This window comes from Rhinatrema bivittatum, chromosome 4 (assembly GCF_901001135.1).
Source record: "Rhinatrema bivittatum chromosome 4, aRhiBiv1.1, whole genome shotgun sequence".
NCBI lineage: Eukaryota > Metazoa > Chordata > Amphibia > Gymnophiona > Rhinatrematidae > Rhinatrema > Rhinatrema bivittatum.
In genome coordinates, this window is record NC_042618.1 from 218,449,936 (window position 1) to 218,475,752 (window position 25,817).

The following is a 25,817-nucleotide window of genomic DNA, read 5'->3' on the forward strand; positions in this document are numbered from 1 at the left end:
ATTCATTTTGAGCACCCAGAAACTGAACGGGTGGTTTCCGAGGACTGGGTTGAGAACTACTACTTTAAAATCTCTTTCCATATTTTCCCCTGTTCACAATACTCCTTACACCTCCATTGACTCCATCTTAGTTTATTTATGCTAAGCCACTCACTGCTGAACCCTTCCTGACAGCCATACAGTGTTCATTTCCTCTCCAGCCTCTTTGCGATATATATATATATACAGTATGCTTTCTTCCTTGACCTTTTCTGCTCACCTGAAAACGACAGATGCTTAGCAAGTTGAGATACCGTTAATTGGACTAACATGACAATTATTTAAAAATGTTGTGGTACATCTTCTTTCAAGGCCACGTACTCTCTTTGTGGATTTTCTGACACATTCTCATTTTGAGGATGGCACACTTATTTTACATATGTACACGTCAATGCTAGCTTCAAATTCATTTCTGAATGTTTCCAATTCTAATAGTCACACTCAGCCTGCTGCACCTGGTAGCATTCCGAGGACCATTTTCCAAACCACTGACCCTGGTAAGTTGGCCTGTAAATTTGCCTTTATTTAACCTAAATAAGCAGGTGGGGGTTTCATAGCCCACAAACTCTTAGCTGAATTGAAGAGAGGCATTCTTGAGAAGGGGGGGGGGGGGTATTTGGGTTAGAGTTGGTAAACAACGTGTGTCGATTGGATTTTCAAATCCTCCACATGCGCTGTTTTTCTGAAAAAAGAAAAATCTGTCCACAGGAAAAAATAGAGTCCGTGGTCCTTTGTACCCACGGGCCATTTTCAAATGGAAAGCATAAGCAGTAAGCACGCTTTCCATTTGAAAAGTAGATACAAGGCTTGTGAGTACAAATTACCCCGTGGACTTTGCACGTGGGTGGACTATTTGTAACCCCAAGCCCTTCGTCTCCTCAAAGGACCTTAGGAAACAAACTCACATCCCATTGGTAGGCAGATAAGTGGGAAACATCATTGTACTTATTTATCCATGACTAAGCTTCAAAATGGAACAAAAATATCAAGACTGTAAATAAATTACTTATTTTGCTCTTAATAGAGAAAGAAGTTGCTAGCATTATTTGATTTGATAAGACATGGTGAGCGACGTTCTCGAACTACACTATGAGAGTCCATTTGCCTTTAATTAGTCAATAATTTGTTTTTCTTTCTGTTGCAGTGTTCTATTACTGTTCTATTTCTATACCCTTTATTAGCCCACAGAGATCTTTGAGATGCAAGTGCTCATCATGCAATCACTTTCCTACCATTACCCAACTTACTTTTTGATTACGCATGTATAAAAATATGGCTGTAATAGAGCAGCCTTAGGTCCAGAAGTTAAGAGAGATGTAGGCGATGTGCATCCAAGTGTTGAAGTCCCATTTTATTAACCCTCTGACAGACAGATAGCACGGAGACAAAAATGCTTTGCTTGATGTCTGGATTCATGAAAGATCTCGTCAAGTGGTGATGTCAGCCTGAAACTTAGGTCCCTCTTGGGAACACTCAATTTCTGCTTCTGCTAGTCAACCGCAGTTGTGGGAATTTATCCAAGCGATTCCTTGAAAGTTTATGTCAACAAAGTTCATCTTAACTGAAAATGTATCCATCTGTGTCAAGCGTGTCTGAGATTTGCATGCAGTGTTACTGAAAGGTGTTTTGTTCATTTCATTACAGGCTCTGAGAATTCCTGCCAATAAATTATTGCTGGAAAGCAGGCTGTTTTCTTGTGCCCAGTTAAACTAACCAGTCAGAAGGCAGCTGCAATAAGGGTTCACCAGTTAGAAAGATACCTACATAGTAGCTGCATTCTCTCTGGTTATCACCTTTCATCATTGGCAGAATCAAACTCAGGGAACAGAGTATAAAACATATTCTGTATCCATCCATTTGCTTAAGGCTCTTAATTTAGCATGCTTTTTTTTTCTCCCCAAGGGTGCACAGTGAGTAGCTCCTCAAAACTAGGTATGGATAGTTAGGGATTTTAATTTTCAGTTTTTTTCTGGGAAATTATCATATTTTAATTAATTAAAATCAACACTGGTAAAATCAGTGGGGGGAAAAAAAGTAAATTTTTTCCCCACTGATTTTTCTTTCATTGTTGTTCATTATAATCAACACTGATAATTTCCTGGGGACAATAAAATATAAACTGAAAATGAAGGTCCCTATGGATCATGCACATGGTTTACTGCTTTTAAATTGTTATATTTCAAAACATGCATGTATTTTAATTTACTGTAAGATACCTATGAAAAAAATGACTGGAATTTTGTCCTTAGTTACCACTGGTGATCTCAGCTTAACTCATGCACCAAGCTCCTATTGATTTTCAAAATTTTGCTGAGCCTTTTTGGGATCACCGAAAACAGCCTGGAAAGTAGTTACAAGCTTTTAGATGGTAAAATGTATCCCTCAGGATACAAACAATTAGATCTACTACAACTAAATATGTTCTACTGTGAACTGATTATTTTATGACAATAAAAGTCAAATAAATATCTGGATGAACTTGAGTTTTATTCAATGTTCTTGACAGCCTGGCCTGTTATTTTGTTTCTGTTACTTTACTGTTGAGATTAAACCAATAAAACCATTCATGTACAACAGCTAATGTTACATACTGATCCAGCAGCTCCCTTTTTCTTCAGTAAATTTCACCTTGATAATAAAACACACATGCAGTCAAGCTCTTAAACCACTAAAAATGAAATGATGTTCCACTAACCTTCACTTGCTGCTGCCGCGGCTGCTGCTGCTGCTTCACCGCTGCTGGTAATAGCTTTTCTTTCTGCAAATCAATCAGCCGCTCATGAAATGCACACACAAAGTTATTCTACTACCTTAAAATACTACAAAGCAAAACGAAAACATCTGGCTGCACGGAACAAATGTGTTGCCATTCGTATTGGATACATAGAAAATATAGAGAGGGAACTTATCCTAGCTTTCCTCTATACAGTACATGTTGCCTAGGAAGATTGATAGGTAAGTTATAAATCTGGAGGTCCATATTCAGAAGCATTTAGCCATCTAACTCAGAAGTTAGCCGGCTAAATGATTATTTGGGCACAGATCCGGCTAAATTCTAGCCAGCTAATAAGTTAGGTGTGTAGAATTTAGCCAGATAAGTTAGGAGGATTCCGGGGCGTAACTGGGAGGAGTTGAGTTAGCCAGCTAAGTCCGGTTGGGCCAAAAGAGTCAGAAGAAGATGAAAGAATGGGAGAGGGGACAGCATAATGGGGGAGGAGGGGGAAAGGCAAAGGTAAAAAAATGTTTTTAGCCTACTTTCTGAAGTAAAAGAAGGCTTACAGTATAAGATGTGTGTGTGTGTGTGCCCATGTTCCCAAGACTGATTCACTATTAGGTGAACTAGATGGTCAATTAGAGAGCCGAAATTTAAGGGTAGCAAAAATGATGCACTGGGGCTACCAGCCGACGTCTTGCAGGATAAGCTGTTGTGCCGCACTGCATGCGGCCCGACAGCCAAAGAATCACAGAAAGAACCTCCTGGCAGAGCAGCATGACTGACAGGGATCTCCAGGCCCTGCCAGCTGAAGATTTACAAGAAGAGTCAAGGGGCCAGAACAGCATAGCTGGCAAGGATCCCCAGGACCCACCAGCTGGAAGAGATGCCAATGGCCAGGGCAGTGTGAGTCTCTGTGCCACTCCCTATGCCCATACCTGGGAACTCTCTGGATTTGGCCCAGAGACTGCAAGCATTGCTCAGAGCTCCCCACCGCTGATCTTGGGCATCATGAGATCAGCAGCAGGAAGTGCTGGCCCATGAGTGGTGCAGAGCAGCAGCTGAGACAGGGTACCAGATAGATAGTGGGGAAGGGGGAGGGAGGGCAGGGGTGATAGATGCTGGAGGTGGAAGAAGAGGGGGATGGATGCTGGGAAAGGGAGCACTTGGGGGGGGGGGGTGGAAGAAGGGGCAGATGTTGTGCGGCAGGAGGAAGGAAACGGGAAGGGGGGAAAAAGAGGCGAGACGGCAGGTACTGGAAAGAGTGTGGGAAGAAAGAGCTGCTGGTAGGGGAGGGGAATACCAGGCTGAAGATTTGCTTAGGCTATTCTGCATAATACCCTTACCCTGCCCTATGTGTCCCTAATAATGTTTTTGCTTTGTGGCGTATCCACACTAAATTTTCAGGATATGTCTGGGGGAACACAAGAATTCTAACAAGGATGCTTTCCTTTGATCCATGCATATTTGAGGACCATGCACGCACACATCCCAGAAAGCAGGCTCTTCAGTTTTGCTGGAAATTCTTGCTTCATTTTCAATTATTCCGATTATCTGTCTTTGGAAGTTTTAATTTTTTTCTATATATTTTTTTTATATTCCAGCTGCCTGTCTTCTCAGAGCTGATACAACCCAAGTGGAAAGTGGCATAGGGTGACAAAATTAACATCTGCTGCTGTCCCCTCCTTAATGCTTTCTCGGTCCCTCATTCCTGCCCCCTGCAATGCCATGGCCCCCATCTCTTCCGCCTCCTGAGCACACTTCCAAGGTAAAAAGAAGGAGGCAGGGCCACATGGCAGCTCACACTCCCTACATTCAGACACCTGGCAACTATCCAGTGTCCATTTGAGGAGCTGAGCAGACGTTTTAGCAGTGTTGGAGACCCGGAGATTGCATTAAGGGCAGGGACTAATTGGATAGAGGGAAGTGGTGTCAGGATGGGGAGGGCACCAAATTTTGAAGTCACCCAGAAACTTTGCACTGGTCCTTTTCGCTTTACAATAAATCACATATAGGTAGAGGTCTCTGCACAATGACCTGCAGTTTCAGGCAATGCAACTTGTTCAACGTCACAATGAATGTCATTAACAGAAGTATTTATTTATTTATTTATTTGTGTTTTTCTATACCGGCATTCACGGAAGTTCGTATCATGTCGGTTTACATAAAACAAGGGGTGAGCAATACATTATAACGTACATAGCTAAAACGTAAGAGTATACATTACAAAAGTATAACAAGTGCATAGAAGAAAAAGTTACAATAAAACAGAATTTGAACTCATGTCTTCTCATTCCCAGACCATTGATCTAAATACTAGGCCACGTGATCTCCGAATATAAACCAAAAGCAACAAGCCTCTATTAAATACTTCAAAATATTTATATTCTTTTGGGGTAATATCTCCAAATGGGCTTGTTTTGCACACTTCATGACAGGACTGATTCTTACTCTTATGCCAGGGTATGTTGGGTTTGATTTCAATCCCTCAGATTTACTGCTAGAGTTCTTTTTGATTCTTGGACTCTGCCAAAGAACATTTTCTTCTGGAACTCATAGGGTATATAATATGTACAGGCAACCTTCAGGGGGGGTTCTAAAATTCCCTTGTCCCTTAGTTAGTTACCTAAGTGTCTCCACAGATACTTAGAGATGAAATCAGAAAATAGGGCTGTCCTTTCATTGAAACAAAATGGCCAATTTTAAGGAAATGTTTCTTTTCATTTTATTTCATTTTTAAACAAAAATGAAAGAAATACTAATAAAATTTCATTTTATTTTATTTTTTAAAGTTCTCCAATCCCTGTTTCTCAGGGCCACCCCCTCCCATGCCCTTCCCCGATGCCCCCATCCTCCCCTGGACCCTCTTACCCCATGAAGTCTTTAAAATCTGTTTATCTTCACGGACAAACCCTGGTCACCTCTGCCCCACTATATCAAATGGCTCTGGCCTCAGTCTGCTGGCACCATTTGAAAGAACGGCAGCAGCAGGGCAGGAGTGACTGAGGATCATTCCTGCCTCATGAGAATTTAAATTGATTTAGAGACTTTCATGGAGTAAGAGAGTCCAGGGGAGGCTGGTGGCATCAGTGAAGAGCACATGAGGGTTGTTTTGGGTTTTTTTTTGGTGGGGCTTGGGACAATTTTTTTGTTACTTTTTTTTTTTTTCTTTTTTTTGTTTGTTTGTTTTATGTTTTTGACTTCAAATAAACAAAATGAAACAAACAAAAGAATGAAAAACAACCCACTAAAAAAAACCAAAATGAAAAATAAAGCAAAACAAAAAAAGGGGTCAATTTTAAAAGGAGCGCAAGCAGTTCCCGACGCGCGTACATGGACACGCCGATTTTATAACATGCGTGTACCAGCGTGCACATGTTATAAAATCTGATGGCCATGCTCACATGTGCGCTGGATTTTAAAATCCGTGCGCACATGTGTGGGTAGCCCATGACTCGCGCATGTGTGGGGGATTTTGTAACCTACGTGCGGCAACGCAATTGGGCTTACCCCAGCTCCCTCCCTGCCTAACCTGCCTTCCCTTTCCCCTCTCTACCCTGACCATTAACCCCTACCTAGCCACCCCAAATGTTTTTATTTTACTACTTACTGCTCCTTCAGAGCAGAAGTAATTTCCGTACGCCGCCAGCGCGCACTTCCCCGGGACAGCAGCTAATGGCCGCTGTCCTGGCCGGCCTCCATCCCACCCCTCCCCACCCAGAACACATCCCCCGGCCAGCCCATTTCTCAGGGCCCGGCACTTCTGCATGTAACGGGGATTACACGTATGGCTGGGCCTGTTCTACACTCGGCCCTTTGAAAATTAACCTGAAAATGTCTATGCACACCGCTATCATAGAGTAGCAGCTAAATTTTAAATCCCGTGTGCACAGGGAAAACGGGGGCTATGCGTGTGGCTGGGCCTTGCGCACGCTGCACGTATTTTAGAAGAGGCTCAGCCACGAGCGTAACCCCCAATGTGCGCACAAGAGCCAGGCCTCTATCAAAGGGCGGTCCTGGGGGCAGGGAAGGGAAGTCCGGGGGCAGGGCAGGGTGGAGCTTGAGGCCGCCATACAGCAGCCATTTGCTGCTGCGCCGGAGGATCGCGTGCCAGCAGCCTGCTGGCACGTGCAACTTATGCCAGCTCACGAGTGGACTGGGAGGGAACTGGAGGAGGCCCGATCTTGTCACCATGCGTAAACTGGGGAAATCTACCCCCATGCACATGCTGGCCTGGATTTTATAACATGCGCATGCCAGCGTGGACGCATGCGCATATTTTTAAAAAATCTACCTGTAGGTGTATAGTTGATGGTTCAGACATTTGCCATTGGGAGGTTTCTTGGGTCATGAGATTAGAGTCTATAACAGAGGTAATCAGTGGTTCTCTGTTCTTTCCTTTCTAGCTCTTCTCCAGGAAAGGTGGCTGAGGCTCAAAGTCAGAGCCCTCAGGTCTACAAGAGAAGAGCCTTGGGTCCAGGAGGATCCTGAGCGGGTGAGAACCCAAAGGCAATCTCTTTGAAGAGGAAAATAGTGACTAAATTCTTCTGTTCTGTAAGAGAGGTTTTAGTTGGATTTGCAGGCTGAAACAGAGGAAGGCTACCAGGTTTGTGGATTTACCTCAACAGTTCCTGCTCTGGGGAGTGGTAGTGGAAGCTAACGGTGTGTATTTTAGAGGATTCCTCAGCACTGACGAAGCTTAAACCAGAAAGTGGTTTTCTTTTGCATACAGAATAGTAAAAACCTCTGCCTGAAGTGGAAAAAATCTGAACTCTTGCTCAGGTACCAATACAGGGAAGGTCCCAGTGGCGGGAGCATCTCTACAGAGTACCTTGCTAGGATGGGAGAGGAGAAAACTTCCTAGTTTGCAGATTGTGTGACTATAACATTACCAATTGTGTATTCAGTTGTTGGGGTTTTTTTTTCTCTCTTAAATACGTATCACACTAGGAGAAAGTATACTGTTACCAAGTTATCCAGACTTATCAAACAACTTTTATTTGAGGGGACCAGGGAAGTCCCTGTGCTGTAAAGATCAGGAGGGATATCCTCTCACTCCTGCCTTGATCTCTGTTTAAAATGGTGCAGGTGGCCCTGAGGCCAGCATCAGTTATGTCACTTTGCATTACTTTGCATATGACATCATTTTATATAACCATTATATCGTTTTTCATTTCATGTATTTATCATTTATGTACCACCTCCCCAGACTTTTGAAAGTTGCCTGAAACAGTGTACAAAGCATTATAAACAACAGCAGTACAGTACATAATAAAATATGTTAGTAAAATAATAACTACTAACCAAAAGCAAAAATCTGCAGGCCACGTTTCGTTTACCATGTCAATTTGACTGAATTCTCTGCCAAAATGAGCACTGACTTTTTCTCCCACATAACAGTTGGAGTTTAGATTACAATTGTGCATCATGACATTTTCACCCATCTTTCTCATAAATAAAACTTGTCAGTGCTCAAGAAAGGTGTCAGAATGATAGTGGTGAAGCCTGAAGTCTTCCATTTATCTACAACACAGGCAGTGGCATTATTACCCTGCCAATGACTCTCAATTCTACTTTAAGACTGAGATGGTAATTCATCTCCATGTCTATATAGTCGTATGCCTGTCTTCTGAGACAACAATGAAGCCAATTAGTGTGAAATTTGTGTGTGTGTGTGATGTAGATCTCTGTCCACTGTGAACAGGACCAAGATCAGCAATTCTTTTCACTTAGGCCATATAATGACTTTCAGGTGGTAATAAATTTTATTTACTATCCATCTGAACTACATATGGACGAGTGATTTAGAGCTGAAAATTGAGGTCAATTCACTGAGTCATCTGTATTTATACAAAAATGGCTTAATGAGAATGAGTGGAGTAGAACGAGGTGGAAGAGAAATGAATCTTATTGGAGCAGTAGATTATCAATTTTTTTAGATAAAGAATGACCAATATAGTATTTTTTAGAGTCACAAAAGGGTCCATATTCAGCCACTCTGCAGCTCAGCAAGTTAGCTGGATACTGTTAAATTTATCAGGCTAACTTTAAAACAGCCCTGTGGTCCAACCAGTGTTAACCAGATAAGTTATCCAGCTAAGTCTGAATATTGGAGTTTACCAGATAATGTATCTGGTTAACTTGACTTCTCCCCAATCCGCCCATTCCCCACCCTTGAGTTATCCAGCTAAAAACTTAGCCAGATAAGTCACTTATCCGGCTAAATGGTGTCCACTGACTGTAGCCAGATAGTCAGCAGTGCCACTTAGCTGGATAAGTCTGACTTATTTGGCTATGTTGTGTTTTTTTTTTATTTTGGGCTCAAAAGGAGCAGTTTTCAGTCAGATGTGATTTCTAAAGGTTTTTGTCCCGTCCTGTGTTTATAGATGTAAAACAATGCTTAGTAAATCTGGCCCTTAGCCAGTTCACTAAGGTCTGTATTTTAAAAGGGAGGTGTGCGTAAAATTCGAGGCTTACGTGCATGGCCGGGCCTTGCGTGTGCCACGCACATTTTAGAATGGGCCCGGCCATGTGCATAACCCCTGATATGCGCATAAGTGCCAGGCCTCAAGAAAGGGGCGGGCTGGGGGGGGGCAGGGTCTGGGCGGAGAGGGGTGGAGCGGGGGCGGGCCGGGACAACGCCATTAGCTGCTGTCCCAGGGGAGTGTGCGCCGCCAGCCAGCGTACAGACTCTATTGCTACTCCGAAGGAGCAGCGAGGTAAAAACCAAAAAATGTTTTATAGCTAGGAATGGGTTAGGGATCGAGGAGGAGAGTAGAAAAGGTAAGAAGGTTAGGTAGGGTTATAGGGAAGTTCCCTCCCAGTCCGCTCCTTAATTGAAGCGGACTGGGCGGGAACTGGGTAAGCCCTACTCGCGTCGCCGCGTGTCGCTTTTTAAAATTTCCCCCTCCCCAACGCGCGCATGTTATAAAATCAGCGCGTCCTTGTGCGCGCGCTGGTAACCGCGTGCACATGGGCACGCGCGCGCGCTCCTTTTAAAATCTACCTTCTTGGAATTCGCTGGCTAAATTCATCGGGGGGGGGGGATATTTGTCCACTGCTGAGCAGCTAAATACAACCACTTAGCTCTATTTAGCTGCTCTGCAAATGGGCATTTTGGGAGGCAAGATAAGGTTGGACGGGGAGAGGGACAAATATGTGTACATTTTATATTTGCACATATATGTATGTATTTCGCAGCATGTGGTCCATCTGAAGATATATATCAGAGGAAAGATTCATGGGGATACAAGTTTTAGCAACAAATTTCAATGTCCACAAACATTTGTGATAGTTCATAGATCATTTATTAGCTTTAAAGCTTTATCAGTGGTTCTTACCAGCTGAATTCACAGCCCCCTTCCCCCCTGTGAATACCACTGATAAAGCTAATAAATTATCTATGAACTACCACGGATATTTGTGGTCATTGAGATTTGCTGCCAAGCCATTTTGTATTATGCCACTACATTGATGAATTTGGCCTTCCAGCTTCCTTCCACACTTACAAGCTTTAGCAGCAGAGTTTCTATAAAGCAACCTTGGCTGTGAAAAGCAATTTTTCACAGATTTTAGTTCTGCTTCAACCTACCATCTTGGACTTTGCTTTCGAACTTGACTTTGGACCCCCCGCTCGTCACAGAATGCTCCTGGACCACATTGTCAACGATGACGGTTTTCTGGGTGTGCTCCGTTTTCGTCACCACTTTCTCGGTGGTTTTGACAGTCTTGCCTTCCTGTTGCCATTTCACCTGGACCCCACTTTGGACCGTCTGGGTTGTAAACTCAGTCCTGCTGCTACTGGCTACTTCCACACTCTTTTTTTTCTCAGCAACAGCAGACCCTGTGCAAGATAAAGAATAGCACAGCATGTTTTACATATCTTTGTTACCATTATATTTTTAGAGCCTTGGAGAGGGATAGAATTTTCTAGTTCTTTTTTTTTTTTTTTTATTTTATGGACAGGTGCAGAGTAGACAGGAACTAGAAGCACAAACACAGCATTCTGCAGATTGCTACTAATTGCATTCGTGGTTATGGGTATTTTGTAGGGTAAATGTTTCTTTAATCCACATCTTGCTTTCTTTTTTATTGACCTGGTTTCATACCTCAGCTTCACACTGCCCTGATCCTGATTGCCACCGTTTATGATTAAGGAGCGGGGAGGGCAGGGAGGAGGGGAAGTGAGGCAAATCCTAAACTGGGGCTTGACTTACAATTGCTTTTTGAAAGCTGCTCTTAACATTTTTCTAATTTAAATGCTTGTTTACGTGTAGCTTATTAAAATTTGCATAGTACTCGCTTTGCCTTACAAAACGGATCCCACAAAGCATTTGACCTTTTTTTGCTTCTCTCAGATCCTGGCTCAAGTGAATTGCCCTGATGATGGAGTCAAAATCTGTTTTCCTTATATACATTATTTAAAGGACTTATGTTTTAACTTTGCTTAACTAGAAAAAGTGTTATCGTTACTGGGAAATTTACAAGGGACAGTTTTGTAGAGGAAAATAAAATGAAACATTATAAAAGAGAAAACTCTAAACAGAAATTAAAGATTACATATCATGAGAGTTATACAGTGTAATAACTGTGGGGCCTTTATCCTTAGTTAGTCCTGGTGGCTTCAGAGTTATTCTTTCTGTATGCAGCTCTCAGCTCTGAGAAAGGAGATGATTCAGCTCAAGAAGAATTTGGCCAGATCTACAGCTGCCTCCAATAATATCCAGAATCCTGAACATTTACCACGATTCTCATAAAGAATCCAGAAGACAAGAAAATAGATGGCTGACAATGGATTCTGGTAGGAAAAGGCCTGTAAAACAGAGACATGTCTCCCAAATAGGGATGTGCTGTCATTTTCAAATAGGAAAATGACAACATTTGTTGTTTCACTTTTCTTTTCTCATCCAAAATGACAGAAAATCAATACAATTTCATTTCAATTTTGCATTTTAATGCATGAAAAATGCTGAAAAGAAACAAAATGAAACAAAAAAAGAAACAGTACAAAATTAAAAACAACATGAAACAAAGGTTTTCCCCATGCACATCATTATCCACAAATGAGACCAAGAGAGAACGTGCTCCAGCAAATAATTCAGAGGATAAGGGGTAGATGGATAAGTGTTGGTTCTGGTAGGATAGGACCTGTAAGTCGGAGAATGTCCTCCAGATGATACCCATAGTACAGAATGCCTTCATGGCATTGGAAATAGAAGAGAGTCCCAAAAAGGTGTCTGCTCTAGTGACAGTTAGAGGAGTCCCACCGTAAAAGGGAAGCCAAGCACTATGACAAGAGATCCCAAAGCAGGAAGAAACTCCTTTTGGTGGGTGACTCAGTTATCAGGATTGGAGAGAGGAAAAAGGTCAAATGCTTAGTGGGATCCTCAGCTAACTGGGATACAGATCACATTCTCGGTCTTGCTGGAACACAAGGAAGGGAAAATGAAGTAGTCGGAAACTCATTTGGGGACAAATTACCTGGCTAAAAACCAAGTGAGTATAATACAGAATGAGCTCAAGCAATTAGGAGAGAGGGTCTCGGCTGGCAGGCATGAACAGCAGGGTTTTCAAAGATATTACTTGCATCTGGAAATGGAAAGCACAGACTAAATCACGTTGAGATCTGCAAAGTATGGACCAAGAGCTGATGAAAAGAAGTGGGTTTTGGCTATTTGGTGAGCTGGGGCAATGCAGAGAGGGATAAGACTATACAGGTAAGACAGCCAACATTTGGCGGAGAGAAGCATCAAGATCCTAAGTGAACGATTCAGAGCATACATTCAAAAAAGTTCAAAACTAGATTTGGGGGGGGAAAGGGTGGTAGATGGAAGCTGTCAGTTTCAATAAATAACTGAAGATAGCTGGGAACAACATAGAAGTGTGTATCATACCAGGCTATCTGTAAACCAAAGGAGGAGAAGCTTAATATGAGGACACACAAAAAAGGAAATAAGAGAAGGGGGAATATCTGAAAGGCAGTAAGTACAAGCCCTCATAGTCTAGGTCAGTGGTTTCACTTCCAGTTCTCAAAGGCCACAAATAGGTCAGGTTTTCATGATATCCCTAATGAAAATGAGATAGATTTCCATGCACACTCCCTCAATTGTTTGCAAATCTTATCTCATGCGTATTCAATACAGATAACCTGAAAAACCTATTTGCAACCCTTGAGGACTGGAAGTGAATACCACTGGTCTAGGTGAAAAATTCCAGACTAGCAGGCCCTAATGACAGATATAGATTTAGATATGAGAGAGAAGGGTTTGGCACTGAATATTGGTGTGTGAATGTCAGTTTTGATGGGAGTTGAGATAGGGGATGGTGATGCAAGAAGGAGCATGAGCATCCACCCCCTGCCACTTATTCCCCTTCCCCAGCATCCTCTCTGCTGCCTCACCCTCTCCAGGCCTGGATTTCTCAATAGCCACACTAAGCCTAGGGCAGCTCAAGTTTGGGGGAGGCATAGTTCTTGCTCCCTTCTGTCCCAACGTCTAATCTTGCCACCCTATTCCCCCTTGATCTGACTGGCTTCTCTCTTGCTGCTCCTCTGAAGATCTCATGACTCCCCTTTACTTCTGCTGTAAAGCCACCAGGGATTCCTAGGCCCCCACTAGTAGAAGTAGCCAGGCCCAGACCTGCAGGATTGACAGGGAAGAACCGAGAAAGGAGCTGAGACTGGAGCTGGCAGCTGATATGGGAAAATAGTGTAGTGTGCGGTGGGGAGGAAGAAACTGAAGAGGGAAGGGGAGATATTGAGGACAAGGGGGGGGGGGGTCATAGACAAGAAGGGACAGATTGAGGTCAAATGGAGGGCAGTTATTGGCTGGGGGGGGGATTGAGGACAAAGATGGGGGGTCAGAGAAAGGATGGGAGAAATTGAGGCCAGAGGGCGGGAATAGAGGCCAAAGGGTCAGCTGTGGGGGGGGGGCAGGGAAGGCAGCAGGCAACAACAGCGCCTTCGGGCAACAAAAGAACAAATCCATCCCTATATGGAGGACTGTAAAAGGGTGGATGTGGGGTGATCATATTTGATGATCTCATGGCAGCAAAACAGTGCGACAAGGGGGTGACCACAGCCAGAGGGATACTAGGATGAACAGGAAGAGGCGTATGTAGTAGAAAAAAAAAAAGAGGTGATAATGTTGCTGTAAGGTCAATGGTGAGACCTCACTTAGAGTTTTATGTTTTAGTTCTGGAGGTCATACTTCTGAAAAGATATGGACAGAGTACAGGCAGACCAAAAAAAAAAAAAGGCTACCAAAATGGTGCAGGATCTGTATAAAAAAAACCCAAAAAACCTATGACAGTGTTTTTCAAGGTTAGGCCCAGGGGCCACTAGCCAACCCACAGCCAGAGAGAAGCAGGAAAAAGTGTGGGAACCGCAATCCACAACTGTGATGGTGGGAAGGGCCTAGTCCCTGCCTGTCCCCACAGTGAATCACGCTCAAGTGGCTAGAATAGTCCTTCAGCCCCCAGGGCCCAGCTTTAGAAAATATGTCAAACAGGCAGTTGTTTTGTTGACCAGCAGAGTGGTGCCTGCACCTTTAAGCTGGCGAGTGCCTGGGAAGACTCCAAGAGCTCACGCACTGGCCCAGGTATCTCATGCCAGGAGATGGAGATAAAAGTGGTGTGATTGCAGCAGGTGCCAGCAGCTTGCTAGGTCTGATCTGAGCACTGGAAGAGTTGGGCCAATTGACAACCTTTCCCTGGAAATATCTCTGCAGGCATTTCCACTGTTCTCCACGGTGCTGGAAGATGGCTATGAACAGGTGGAATCCTTGCTACAAGTGGCTGCTGCTGTTGAACTAGATTTCAAACCTCTATAGGCCGTCTCACCCAGGTTAATCAGGAGCCTCATCTGTAAATGGTCTTGGTGAATTCAAAACGTAACTTATCTGAGCCATGTTTATTCATAATACAAGGTAAATGTGCAGTGGAGTGGGGGGGGGGGGGGAAGCAGCTGCTGTGGGATGGGGTGGTGCGGAGAGAAGCTACTTCTTTGGAGGGGGGAGAAAAGCTGCTGCTTTGGGGGAAAGAAGCAGTAGCTGTGAGGTGGGGTGAGGATTAGAGAGGCACAAGATAAAGGGGTTGAGAGAAAGTGATCATACAAGGTAGGAGAATAGAGAGAGAGAGAGTGATGTCGTAAGGCAGAGGGGGGTTAAGAGAGATGGGGTAGCCCAAGGTATAGGGTATTATGAGAGAGAGGGGGATGGGCCAAGGTAGCGGGGGATGAGAGAGATGAAGAGAAAGATGGGTCAAGGTAGAGGGAAATGAAAGAGTAAGTGGTACAAGGGGAGAGGGTCTGAGAGAGAGGAAGAGAGAGAGAGATAAAAATGGCACAAGATAGTTGGGGTTGAGAGAGAGAGAGAAGGGTGGCACAGGATGGAGTGAGACTGAGAAAGAGAGAGAGAGTGGTGGCATAACGAGGAAGGGGTTAAGAAAAAAAGGAGGAGGTTGAGAGGTGTCATTGGTACATGCCAGTCAGTAGTGTTGTCCTGTGCAGGAAAATTTGTTGGCCCTTCTCCAGCCTCTTGGCCCCCCCTTTTAAAAATTAGTGAAGACCACTGCCCTATGAGATATATAATATGATTATATCCTAGAGAAGGGGAAAAATGGTGGGGTGAGTGGGGGGGGGGGCATGTTAGACATTTAAACACCTCAAAGGCATAAATAAGGTACAAGAACCACACCATCTTTCAGGAAAGGATAACATGTTGTATGGCGCCAAGGGGATAGACACAGAGGTAATAATAAAAACTCTTTATTCATGAAAAGGATGGGAGATGCATGGAGACACCTCCCAGTGGAGTTGGTGGAAGTAACAACAGTAACAAATTTGAAAACATGGAATAGGTGCAAAAGATCCCCACTGGCCAAAAAGTGAAAGGAAAAGCAGAGATCAACCAGGGCCTACTGCATTACATTGCAAAGAAAACTGGGCAGACGCGATGGACGTTAACGTTCCTGATCTGTCATCATATATTCTGTTTCTGTGTTTTGATGCCCTTTATTGTCTACCCTCCTTCCTGGATAACTCAGCAAATTACAGTGACAGCACTGAGGATGAAGATGGTTTGCTTCGGATCCCAAGGCACATGCGCTCTGCATCCCACTTCCAGCTGTCACTGCGCCTCAACCCCAGGAGGGGGCCATTAACGCTGCCTCTGCGGCAACCTCAAGCCCTGCTAGCTCAATAAGCAGAAGCCAGGTCATGGAAATTGGACCCAGATCTTCTACATGGTACATGCAGCCCTGGCCCACTGAATTAGGGACAACTCAGGCCATCATGAGGGCAGTTTTCAAAGTGCCCACACTGGTGCAAAGTCCATCGTCTTGGCCCCAGTATTTAAAGGGGAGATAATGTGCACACATTCCCTTTGAAAATTGCCATGGGTACAAAGTATGCGTCGTCACTTGTACCTGCTTTTTGAGCTGGCAGACTTTTGCTTGAAAAGATTTGAAAATGAAATGTATGCATGGACTTTTCCTTTTCCAACCTACCCAAGCCCCAGGAACACCTCTGCAGCTACTTTTATCCATCATGAGGGTGAATGATATTAGAAAGCCAATTTATGCAAGTAAAACACTTTTTATCCATGAAAATCGCTTTGAAAATTGTCCTCCACACTGTTTAAAATTGACTCAGTAATACTGACTAAACTTTTTCCTGCTATATTGGTCCCATGAAAAAGTGGGTATCGTATTTTGAAGATTATGATATCTTTAATAGGAACCTTCCAAATCCAGGTGCCCTAGAAGTAGAGAGTCTACCATCTATAGCAGACAAATATTGGTAGCAAAAAAGCTGAAAGAAGCTGGTATTGGTGGTTTTTCCCAGCACTGGAGCTCTCCCTACGATTTACTTTCTTCATAAACAATATTGCCTCCTGCTGGATTCAAAATAAGCCATTATTCTTTCCTTCAGTGGTCGCCGCTTAACTTTCACACCACCAAGGTCAGATTAACTGGCCTGTGGGTTCCACCCTCCTCCCTACTACCACTTTTATAAAGAGGACAACATCCTCTCTTTTCCAGAACCATTGCCATTACCAAGGATCCATTAAACAGATCCTTCAGCAGACCCTAGGGCACTGTTTCCCAACCCTCTCCTGGAGGCACACCTAACCAGTCAAGTTTTCAGGATATCCGTAAAGAATATGAATGAGAGAGATTTACATGCACTGGGTCTTCCATATATGCAAATCTCTCTCGTGCATATTTATTGTGGCAATCCTGAAAACCCGACTGGATAGGTGTGCCTCCAGGAGAGGGCTGGGAGACCCTGCCCTACGGAACCTCTCTGAGCCTGATTTATCAAGGATTTTCTTCTTTTCTGACTAGGATAAACACTTTTATAAATCAAACCCACCCCTCATTAATAATCTCAAAGAACAGAAGGTGGCATCATTGTAGAATAATACATGTATATTCACCATCAAGGCTGCCAGGAGCGACACTAACAGCCTTACTGTCTGCATCACCCTATAGAAACATAGAAACATAGAAATGACGGCAGAAGAAGACCAAATGGCCCATCCAGTCTGCCCAGCAAGCTTCACACACTTTTTTCTCTCATACTTATCTGTTTCTCTTAGCTCTTGGTTCTATTTCCTTTCCACCCCCACCATTAATGTAGAAAGCAGTGATGGAGCTGCATCCAAGTGAATATCTAGCTGATAAGTGAGGGGTAGTAGGGGTAGTAACCGCCGCAATAAGCAAGCTACACCATGCTTATTGTTTTACTCAGACTATGTTATACAGCCCTTATTGGTTGTTTATCTTCTCCCCTGCTGTTGAAGCAGGGAGCTATGCTGGATATGCTTGAGGTATCAGTTTATTCTTCTCCCATGCTGTTGAAGCAGAGAGCCATGCTGGATATGCATCGAAAGTGAAGTATCAGGCACATTTGGTTTGGGGTAGTAACCGCCGTAACAAGCCAGCTACTCCCCGCTTTGTGAGTGTGAACCCTTTTTTCTTCTCCCCTGCCGTTGAAGCAGTTACTGCAAAGCAGTTGAAGCAGTTACTTCTCCCCTGCCGTTGAAGCAGTTACTGCAAAGCAGTTACTGCAAAGCTGATCTCCATCCCTTGCATCCTAGGATTCTTTGCAAACTGGGCCAGAGTATTAACAGGTGAAAGAGGAATGATTATGATGCATACATCCAAATGCCTCAAAGGTTTAAACAATGCACAAGCTTTGAGCATTTTTGCCATCAGAGTGGAAATTCTAGGACAAGAGGGACACAGCGAGAGAGACTAAATGGAATGGACAGAAGAGTAAGATCAGGGAAGGAAGGGGGAATGTATGGAACAGCAACCTAGCAAAAACAAAGCCATATCAGAATTTAATAGAGCATGGGACAAGCACAGAGGATCCTTAGTTGTGGGGGAAATGAAGATAAAGCTTGAGTTCAAGTTGGATCTGCACTATTTCAAATAAGAGGGAATACTGAAACCAGATGGACCTTAAGATCATGTATCTGCCATCATATTTTATGTTTCTATGCTCTAAGTCTAACAGGCTTGACATTCCTGGTCCTGATATAAAGCATTTGAGAGCCTGCTGACAGGGCAAGCACCTCCTGAGAGCTTTATGTGGTAATTTTTCATTCTGTCTACCCAGTTGGTAATTCAGCAGTCGTAGAAGAGTGATGAGTAACTCGGCCAGACACTTGTCAGCGCCCACGTCTCAACTTGACTCTTCAAAAGGAACTTTTACAAGTAGAACATCAGGGAGGTAAACCGCTCCTTCCCCTGATTGCTGTTGAAGTCTCTCCAGCATACAAAATGTGGAACAACTCTCTGTTTCAGATGAGGGGCTTGACGGGTCATTTCCACTTTGCAGCTCTGTCAGATTTTGGCCCCCTTCGGAAGAGTATCTGAGAATGGGTGCCCATTTTATGGCTAACAGACAGACAGACATCTTCCATATGCCCTTGCTTTTGAGTAAGAAAAAGCAAGTAAGTTATTTGCAAATGCAAAACACGGGACACATATGTTTTCCATCTGATGTGAACACAGAATGTTTCTTTATTGTCTGAAATGAAAAAGCCCGGGAAAAGGTCATACAGGAGTAGCTGCCATGCCTTTGTTGGCTGCTTTGAATTCTGCAGGATCTTGTTTGTGCTTGCTTCGTTCTGGAGTCAGCCTTGGAAAAAGCCCAGTGTGCTGCTGAGAAACGTCCAAGGCCTTCGTGACACTACAGCTGTTTGAAGACGATAAGGAGGAGGAGGAGGAGGATGCTAACTGTGGTGAAGCAGCATTTAAAGAAATCCAATGGGCTGTCAAAGCCATGTAGTTTTGAGGGGAGGAGCAATATTTTAAAAATATATGCACGGTCTTCAAAAGAATTTTCTAAAGGAAACTTCCCTTTGAAAATTGGGAGCTGGCTGGCGAGTGGATACTGCAGTACCACACAGAGTTTGCACCTGCTTTACCTTATGGATACTGTACCTGCAGAGGGGGAAAGATAGATGCCCTCTTGGTCTGTCCAGTTTCCCATGCCCACATAACACAGGTAAATGGCTGGCTGGCACAGCAATGGAAAAGGTTTGCCACATGTGCTAGGCTGAGCTTAGGGTTCTTGTGACCCCGTGATATCTTTTATTGGACCCACATAAGAATTGTCCTAAGAGGTTGTGCATGAGCTTTCAGAATCCTATAGCTCACATTTTTAGACCTATGTGGTATAAAAAAACCCAAAAAACCTCAGGCCCAAGATCATTTCTGGAAAATGATCATATTGACCCAAAAAAAGGTATCGCTGCGCATAAAGGGGTAGATTTTAAAAGAAGCGCGATCAGCCTACTTTTGCTTGCGCATCAGACTCAAGCAAAAGTACGCTGGATTTTAGTAGATACGCGCGGAGCCGCGCGTATCCACTAAAATCCTGGATCGGCGCGCGCAAGGCTATCGATTTTGTATAGCCTGCGCGCGCCGAGCCGCGCTGCCTCCCCCCGTTCCCTCCAAGGGCCGCTCCGAAATCGGAGCGGCCTTGGAGGGAACTTTCCTTTGCCCTCCCCTCACCTTCCCCTCCCTTCCCCTACCTAACCCACCCCGCCCGGCCCTGTCTACACCCCCCCCTTACCTTTGTCGGGGGATTTACGCCTCCCGGAGGGAGACGTAAATCCCCGCGCGCCAGCGGGCCTGCTGCGCGCCGGGCCGCGACCTGGGGGCGGGTACGGAGGGTGCGGCCACGCCCCCCGGGCCGTAGCCACGCCCCGTACCCGCCCCCAAAACGCTGCCGACACGCCCCCGGAACGCCGCGACGACCGGGCCCGCCCCCCGACACGCCCCCCGACACGCCCCCCTCCGAGAACCCCGGGACTTATGCGAGTCCCGGGGCTCTGCGCGCGCCGGGAGGCCTATGTAAAATAGGCTTCCCGGCGCGCAGGGCCCTGCTCGCCTAAATCCGCCCGGTTTTGGGCGGATTTAGGCGAGCAGGGCTCTGAAAATCTACCCCAAAGAATCCGGTTTTCACAGGAAGGAAAAATGTTAAGATGTTATAAAGATGGTCAGGTAAACACAGAATATGATGACAGATGAAGACCGCTAAGACCCATCTAGACCTGCCCAATTTCATTCCTGCTATAATGCTGTCGACCCCAACTGATCTCTTTCCCTTCACTTCTTTGCAACTAAGGATCATCTGGGCTTATCCCAGGCTTTCTAGAATTCTGTTACCTCCCCTACCTCCACTGGGGAGAAATGGGGTGGGGAGATGAGGTGCAGAGGAGCGGCATCTACCACTCTTTGCATGGAGAAATATTTTTTTATGTTGCCTTATTCAATGTCTTTTAAATCTCATATCATAACCTCTTGCTCTAGAACTTCCTTTCTAGGGTAAAAAGAATCTAACGTGGCATAGTAAAAGTATGGGGGGAGGGGGAATTTTCAAAGAGTTATGCGTGTCAAAGTTAGCAAATATGCGCATAAGTAGCCTGTACTTGTGCACATGCTATTTTATAGACATCAAACATAGGCACATATTTTCACTTTCCTGCGCACATCTATGTGCATACAAAAGAGGTAGTCCGGGGGTGTACAGAGGCAGGGCCAAGAGTTACGCATGTAAGTTGCTATTTCATATGTAAGTACATGTGGTTAATTATTTGTGCCATTTTACACCTGCTAATTATCTTGCGCAATTGACATCAAACTCGTCCATTCTAAATTATTGGTTGAGTGGGAGGTCTGGGTGAAGTTTGGAAGCTGAGGCTGAAGAACTAGGAAGGTCTCAAAGACCTTGAGAAGGACTGGGCAAACTGGTGGAAGAACTGGAAAACTGGTGATTTCAATTACATGCGCAGGTTTAAAAAAAATGCCAACCTACATGCATAAATCAGGGTTGTACGCGAGCAAGTCATTTTTTTTTCACACATCAAATATATGCATGAATCTTTATAAAATAGGTAGAAAAAGTACGCACATTCAGTATACTGAAATACGCTCTTTCAATGCATTGCAGATATTTGCATGCAGGCATATAAATGTGCATATGCAATGGGGCGTGGACATACGCATATTTTATAATCTGCATGCGTGTGATATGCACAGGTTATAAAATACTATAGAGGTTCTCCATGCAGTCATATACGTGCATATATAGGACTGCACAGAGTTCTTTCAAAGCTTGCACAAAACGAAAATAATAATATAATTACAGATTTTCCAGCATTTTTTTCAGTGAGATTTGTAATGTATTTGCCCTATGTATCTGCATGCCATGTCGACCTTTAACTGAACCAGGTTTGCTTTTCATGTAAATCTAACGCCTATCCTATACTTGCCAATGGCTGTATTGCATTCTCCTCTTTTACTTTCCTTCACATTTCTAGTGGGTTTAGGGAACCTGCTGCAGAGCACGCATCCCATCCTACGGCGGGTCGTTCAGAAAGGAAACATAAGATGCCTTCAGATGAGATACTTTAGAAAGGTGTTGGCTGGCAGCCTCGCATGCTGGCTGCGGTCTCATGTTAATACATGCACTTGGTGTGGCTATTTCTGGCGATGTGCTTCATCTGTCATTGTCCTCCACTACTAAGTATGGCCAGCAAATAAACTCATCATCGGAGTCTGTCAACACCGGTGGAGGGAAAGCAAAAAAACAAACACACCTGGGAGTAATGATTCCTTTCCATTATTCCAATAAAAGTCAAACGGCATGATTCCTGAGGTACGCACCGGTTTGGCATTGGTGCAGTTCTGAGAAATTTGATGCATTCCAGCATCAGTGCCATTTGAATAAATGAAACCCAAAATATATTCTAATCTCCCAACAGCTCATGCTATTGCCCAATGCTTGATACATTCAAGAAACGATTAAAAACTTGCTTTTTTTTTTACCAAACTTTTGATACATAATGGGATCTGGTGTTATCTTGTTTCCCCGCCCTTGAGAAACTTGGGAAGGAGCGAGTTAGAAATAATGTTTAATAAAATAAAAATTGTTTGGCTAGAGGAGGACAGAAGTCTCTGGTGGCATTATTGTATATCTAAATCCTAATAATGTTGCAAGTCACTTTCGGCATTCTTTGGACAGGTAGGCAGAAATTCCAAATCCCCCCCTCCCAAAAAAAAAACCATTAGTGATTTAACCAGTGAATGCAGCAGTGTTGCAGTCATTGAAAAGGCACCAAGTTCTACAATATTGGAAAAACACAGTTGCAGTAATTTAGTAAAGAGGAGGGTAATCCAGTCCTTGATCATGGCTACAAAAGCAACACAGGTGTGTGAGTCTACAACACAGTGGGGCCTGATTAGTGAAGGCTACTCCCCCAGTCTATGTCCGTAGGAAAAATCTTTGACAAATCAGCTCCCCAGTATGCAGTTCATACATTATAATTACAGCTTTGTAAAAGGTAATAGCAAAAAGCATTAGGCAAGAGCTTTTTAAAATCCCTATTGACTACTCTAAGCCATCTCTGAATGTAATTTAGCCCTTACAATGCTTCCAAAAAAAAATAAAATTACTGTAGGAGAACAAAATTGAAATTACTGATTTGAAACCACTGATTTTCAGTTTGGGTTGCCGATGACAAATGATGTGATTCCATCCATCTCTAGACCTCTACGGTAATATTACCATGTGTCTACTTTACTTTTCCTGTGATGTACTGCATTACGCAGCATAGCATTCCCTTTAAGGAAATAATAGTTCTACCCCTGTGACCCCTCTGCTCAGAGATGCTGCTGTGAGACTTGTGGTGACTAGGGGGAAGGAGGCTCTATGCCCCACTAAACTCCCCCAAATCTCTTATGCTAAACTATCTGGCAAAGAGATCCTCTCAAAGCCATCAAAATGCATGAAAAAAGATCCAATGCACTAGGACAGAACTGAGTAGGAGGTCTATCCTTTAAAAAATGAAAGGGGAAGCAAGATATCAACAGCTATTAAAAAAAAAAAATAGCCAGACGCCTCCTTAGTGAAAAAGAAACTTCTTTTTATGTTCCAGTCCAAAATATAGAAGCCATGCCCTGATCTTTTTACTCCTAAGCATATTAAAAAGCACGACATCCTTCAAAAGATGAGCTATCAGACACGCCTCTGCATCTGGCTGTTTGCCAAACAGATATTTTAATAGATCATGAGCCTTTCCAAGGTAATCTACAGACTTGCAAAGAGATCTACAAAGATTTGAAATGCAATAAAGTTAAGGGGCTCCCATTTACAGTTACTACAGGAAGAACAGTTGCATTTCTAGCAGACAAGTAAGTGCTCTGCACTTTTTTTCTAGAGGGTGGCAAATGCTAGGCTATTGTATTGTTCCAGTTGCCAGGCCAGTCATATGAATGTTTCCACATTAATATAGTATAGTGGCCTGATACATACTAAAAGCAAACCAATGCACTAGTTCAAAAGATGCAAAAGAGGTAAGCTTTGCTTTAATGCAAATTTAAGGACATTCTTACTACAGTTTCACCATATAGGAGAAGCTTTTCAAAAATAGGATCCTGGATTTTCCCTATGCCTTCTTCAAGGCCATTTCTCCAAGAACCAGATGCAATTTGTAATTATACTTCCCATATTGATAGCATCTAAATTATTAACATAGAGATCTGTACCAGGGAGAAAACCTGAGCCAATAAATAATATGAATATCGCAGACAGATACTGTGCATTTTTACCTGTTGTCACTACTGAAAACAGAGTTTAAAATCAATAAAAAAAATTTATAAAAAAAAAAAATGTACCATTGCAAAAGAACCCCAAGAACCAGATGAAATTTGTAATTATTCTTCCCATACTGATAGCATCTAAACCATTAACATAGAGATCTATACCAGGGAGAAAACCTAAACCAATAAATAATATGAATATCCCAGACAGACATTGTGCATTATTACCTGTTGTCACTACTGAAAACAGAGTTTAAAATCAATAAAAAAAGTTTATAAAAACAAATATTCACCATTGCAAAATAAGATAAAACAAATATAAAAACCTGAAGAAATTCTAGTTTTCTAAACAGACACTCAGACCAGAATGAGTATTCAGGTTGGTATACTTTATAGTGCTGGAGTAGTGCAATATATGCTCAACCACTGACTCGTTCAGGAATTTTTTCAACTCTCTGATACAGTAAACCAGTACCAGTTTTCGTCACTGCTTTAATCAGATTGCCTTAAATTTTTGACTGCATGCCTATTACAATAGGAATTCTTCTTTTTGCAGTACTCCTTAATTAGCGTGATCATTTTCCAAGAGGCATGGTATGTACAATAATAAGTGGAATTGGGCAGCAAAGAGTAAAACAGAAGCTGGGAGGCATAATGCTTACCAGTTTTCTTGGTGGGCTCTGGCATTGCAACAATATCTCTTTATTCCCAAAAGAGTTGGACCCTTCAGAAAATGAAAACAGTTTTTTTGCTAGCAGCCTTGAGAAATGCTGAGAGATGCCGGTCAGTCTGACAGCAGAGAGGGTAAGAATTCCTCCACTTTATATACTGCATGGACCGATCAATCAAAGAGCACCTCCTCTGTTTCCAGTGCAAAACATCCAGAAAATTGACAGTTATGGGAACCCCTCTTACATCTGCTGTCCGCGCCCTCGGCTCTCTTGGCTTTTGGAAAGAATCTCCCTTGCATCTCATGTGGCCGATGAGAACATCCATGATGTTCTATATTCAGCAGCACACAAAGAGAGGAATGAAAAAAAAAGATTTGCCATGCTATCGAAGGGCCCTGCAGCAGGGAAGTGACGGAGAGGTGCCTGTCTGTGGACATTTTCCCTGCTTTTCATGACATCACAAAAGGTCACGGCTAACAATGTCAGATTCTGAAGAGTAAACTAAATCACTTTAGGCCCTTTTTTTCCCTCCCCCTGACTGCTCCTAGATGTGCTTCGGTCAGATTGTGAGGGATCCTAGAATGAGATCAGGCTTTGCAAGTATTTCACGGTTCAATTCAGCAAACTACTCACCCACTTCATGCTAATTGGTCAGTCTGGAGAACATTTGTTTCATAAAATATACTGAATTTGAATACGTTGATGTTTGTGGTCTGTGCATTTCATAATCAAACAGAAGCCACCTCTTTTCCTCCAGGCATTTATTAGTCAAGAAATGCTTGCTGTATATAAAAATAATATTATACATCCATGGGCCTAAACTGAGTGCTTTACATTTTCACATGGCAGATAGTCACTGGAAAAAAAAGAGGTCTCAAATATCAGTAGTATCACTGGACATATAAAATTAGTCTGCTCACACAGAGGTAAATTTTAAGACCCGTGTGTGGTCATACATGTGCGTGCGTTTGCCAGAGCATGTACATGGGCATGGGGATTTTATAACATAACATACACGCATATATGCGTGTATATGTACACGTGTTATAAAATCAGCTATGTGCGCATACATGTGCGTATGACTTTATATTGACACGTGTATGTGCACGCAAATGCCGACTCGAAGGCATAAGTGGGGGGAATTTTAGTAGATAGCACTGACACAATAACCTGTTTCCCCAGTTCGTTCCCAGTTTGCTCCAGTAAAGGAGAGGACTTCCTAAACCCCCCCTAGCTAACTTGCCTCCCCTTTTACCCTATTAGCCCTGACCCTTAAA

General features: G+C 43.4%; 1 protein-coding gene across 7 annotated transcripts in view; it reads right to left on the reverse strand.

The window, feature by feature from the left end:
- MYBPC1 (myosin binding protein C, slow type) overlaps window positions 1–24,685 on the reverse strand; it is a 244,050-nt gene extending 219,365 nt beyond the window's left edge. For 6 of the 7 annotated variants that reach the window (XR_003856412.1, XR_003856411.1, XR_003856414.1 and 3 more), the window contains exons 1-3: window positions 24,532–24,684; window positions 10,344–10,595; window positions 2,735–2,797 (exon numbers count right to left, since the gene is read on the reverse strand). Coding sequence is in view for 2 of the 7 variants with exons in the window: in XM_029599714.1 (XP_029455574.1) it covers window positions 2,735–2,797; window positions 10,344–10,595; window positions 24,532–24,556 (340 nt within the window). In the remaining 5 variants the exon portion in view is untranslated. Of the gene's footprint in view, window positions 1–2,734; window positions 2,798–10,343; window positions 10,596–24,531 lie in introns of all 7 variants that reach the window. The other variant, XR_003856413.1, reaches the window with a different exon arrangement.
- Between the last annotated feature and the right edge of the window lie 1,132 nt (window positions 24,686–25,817).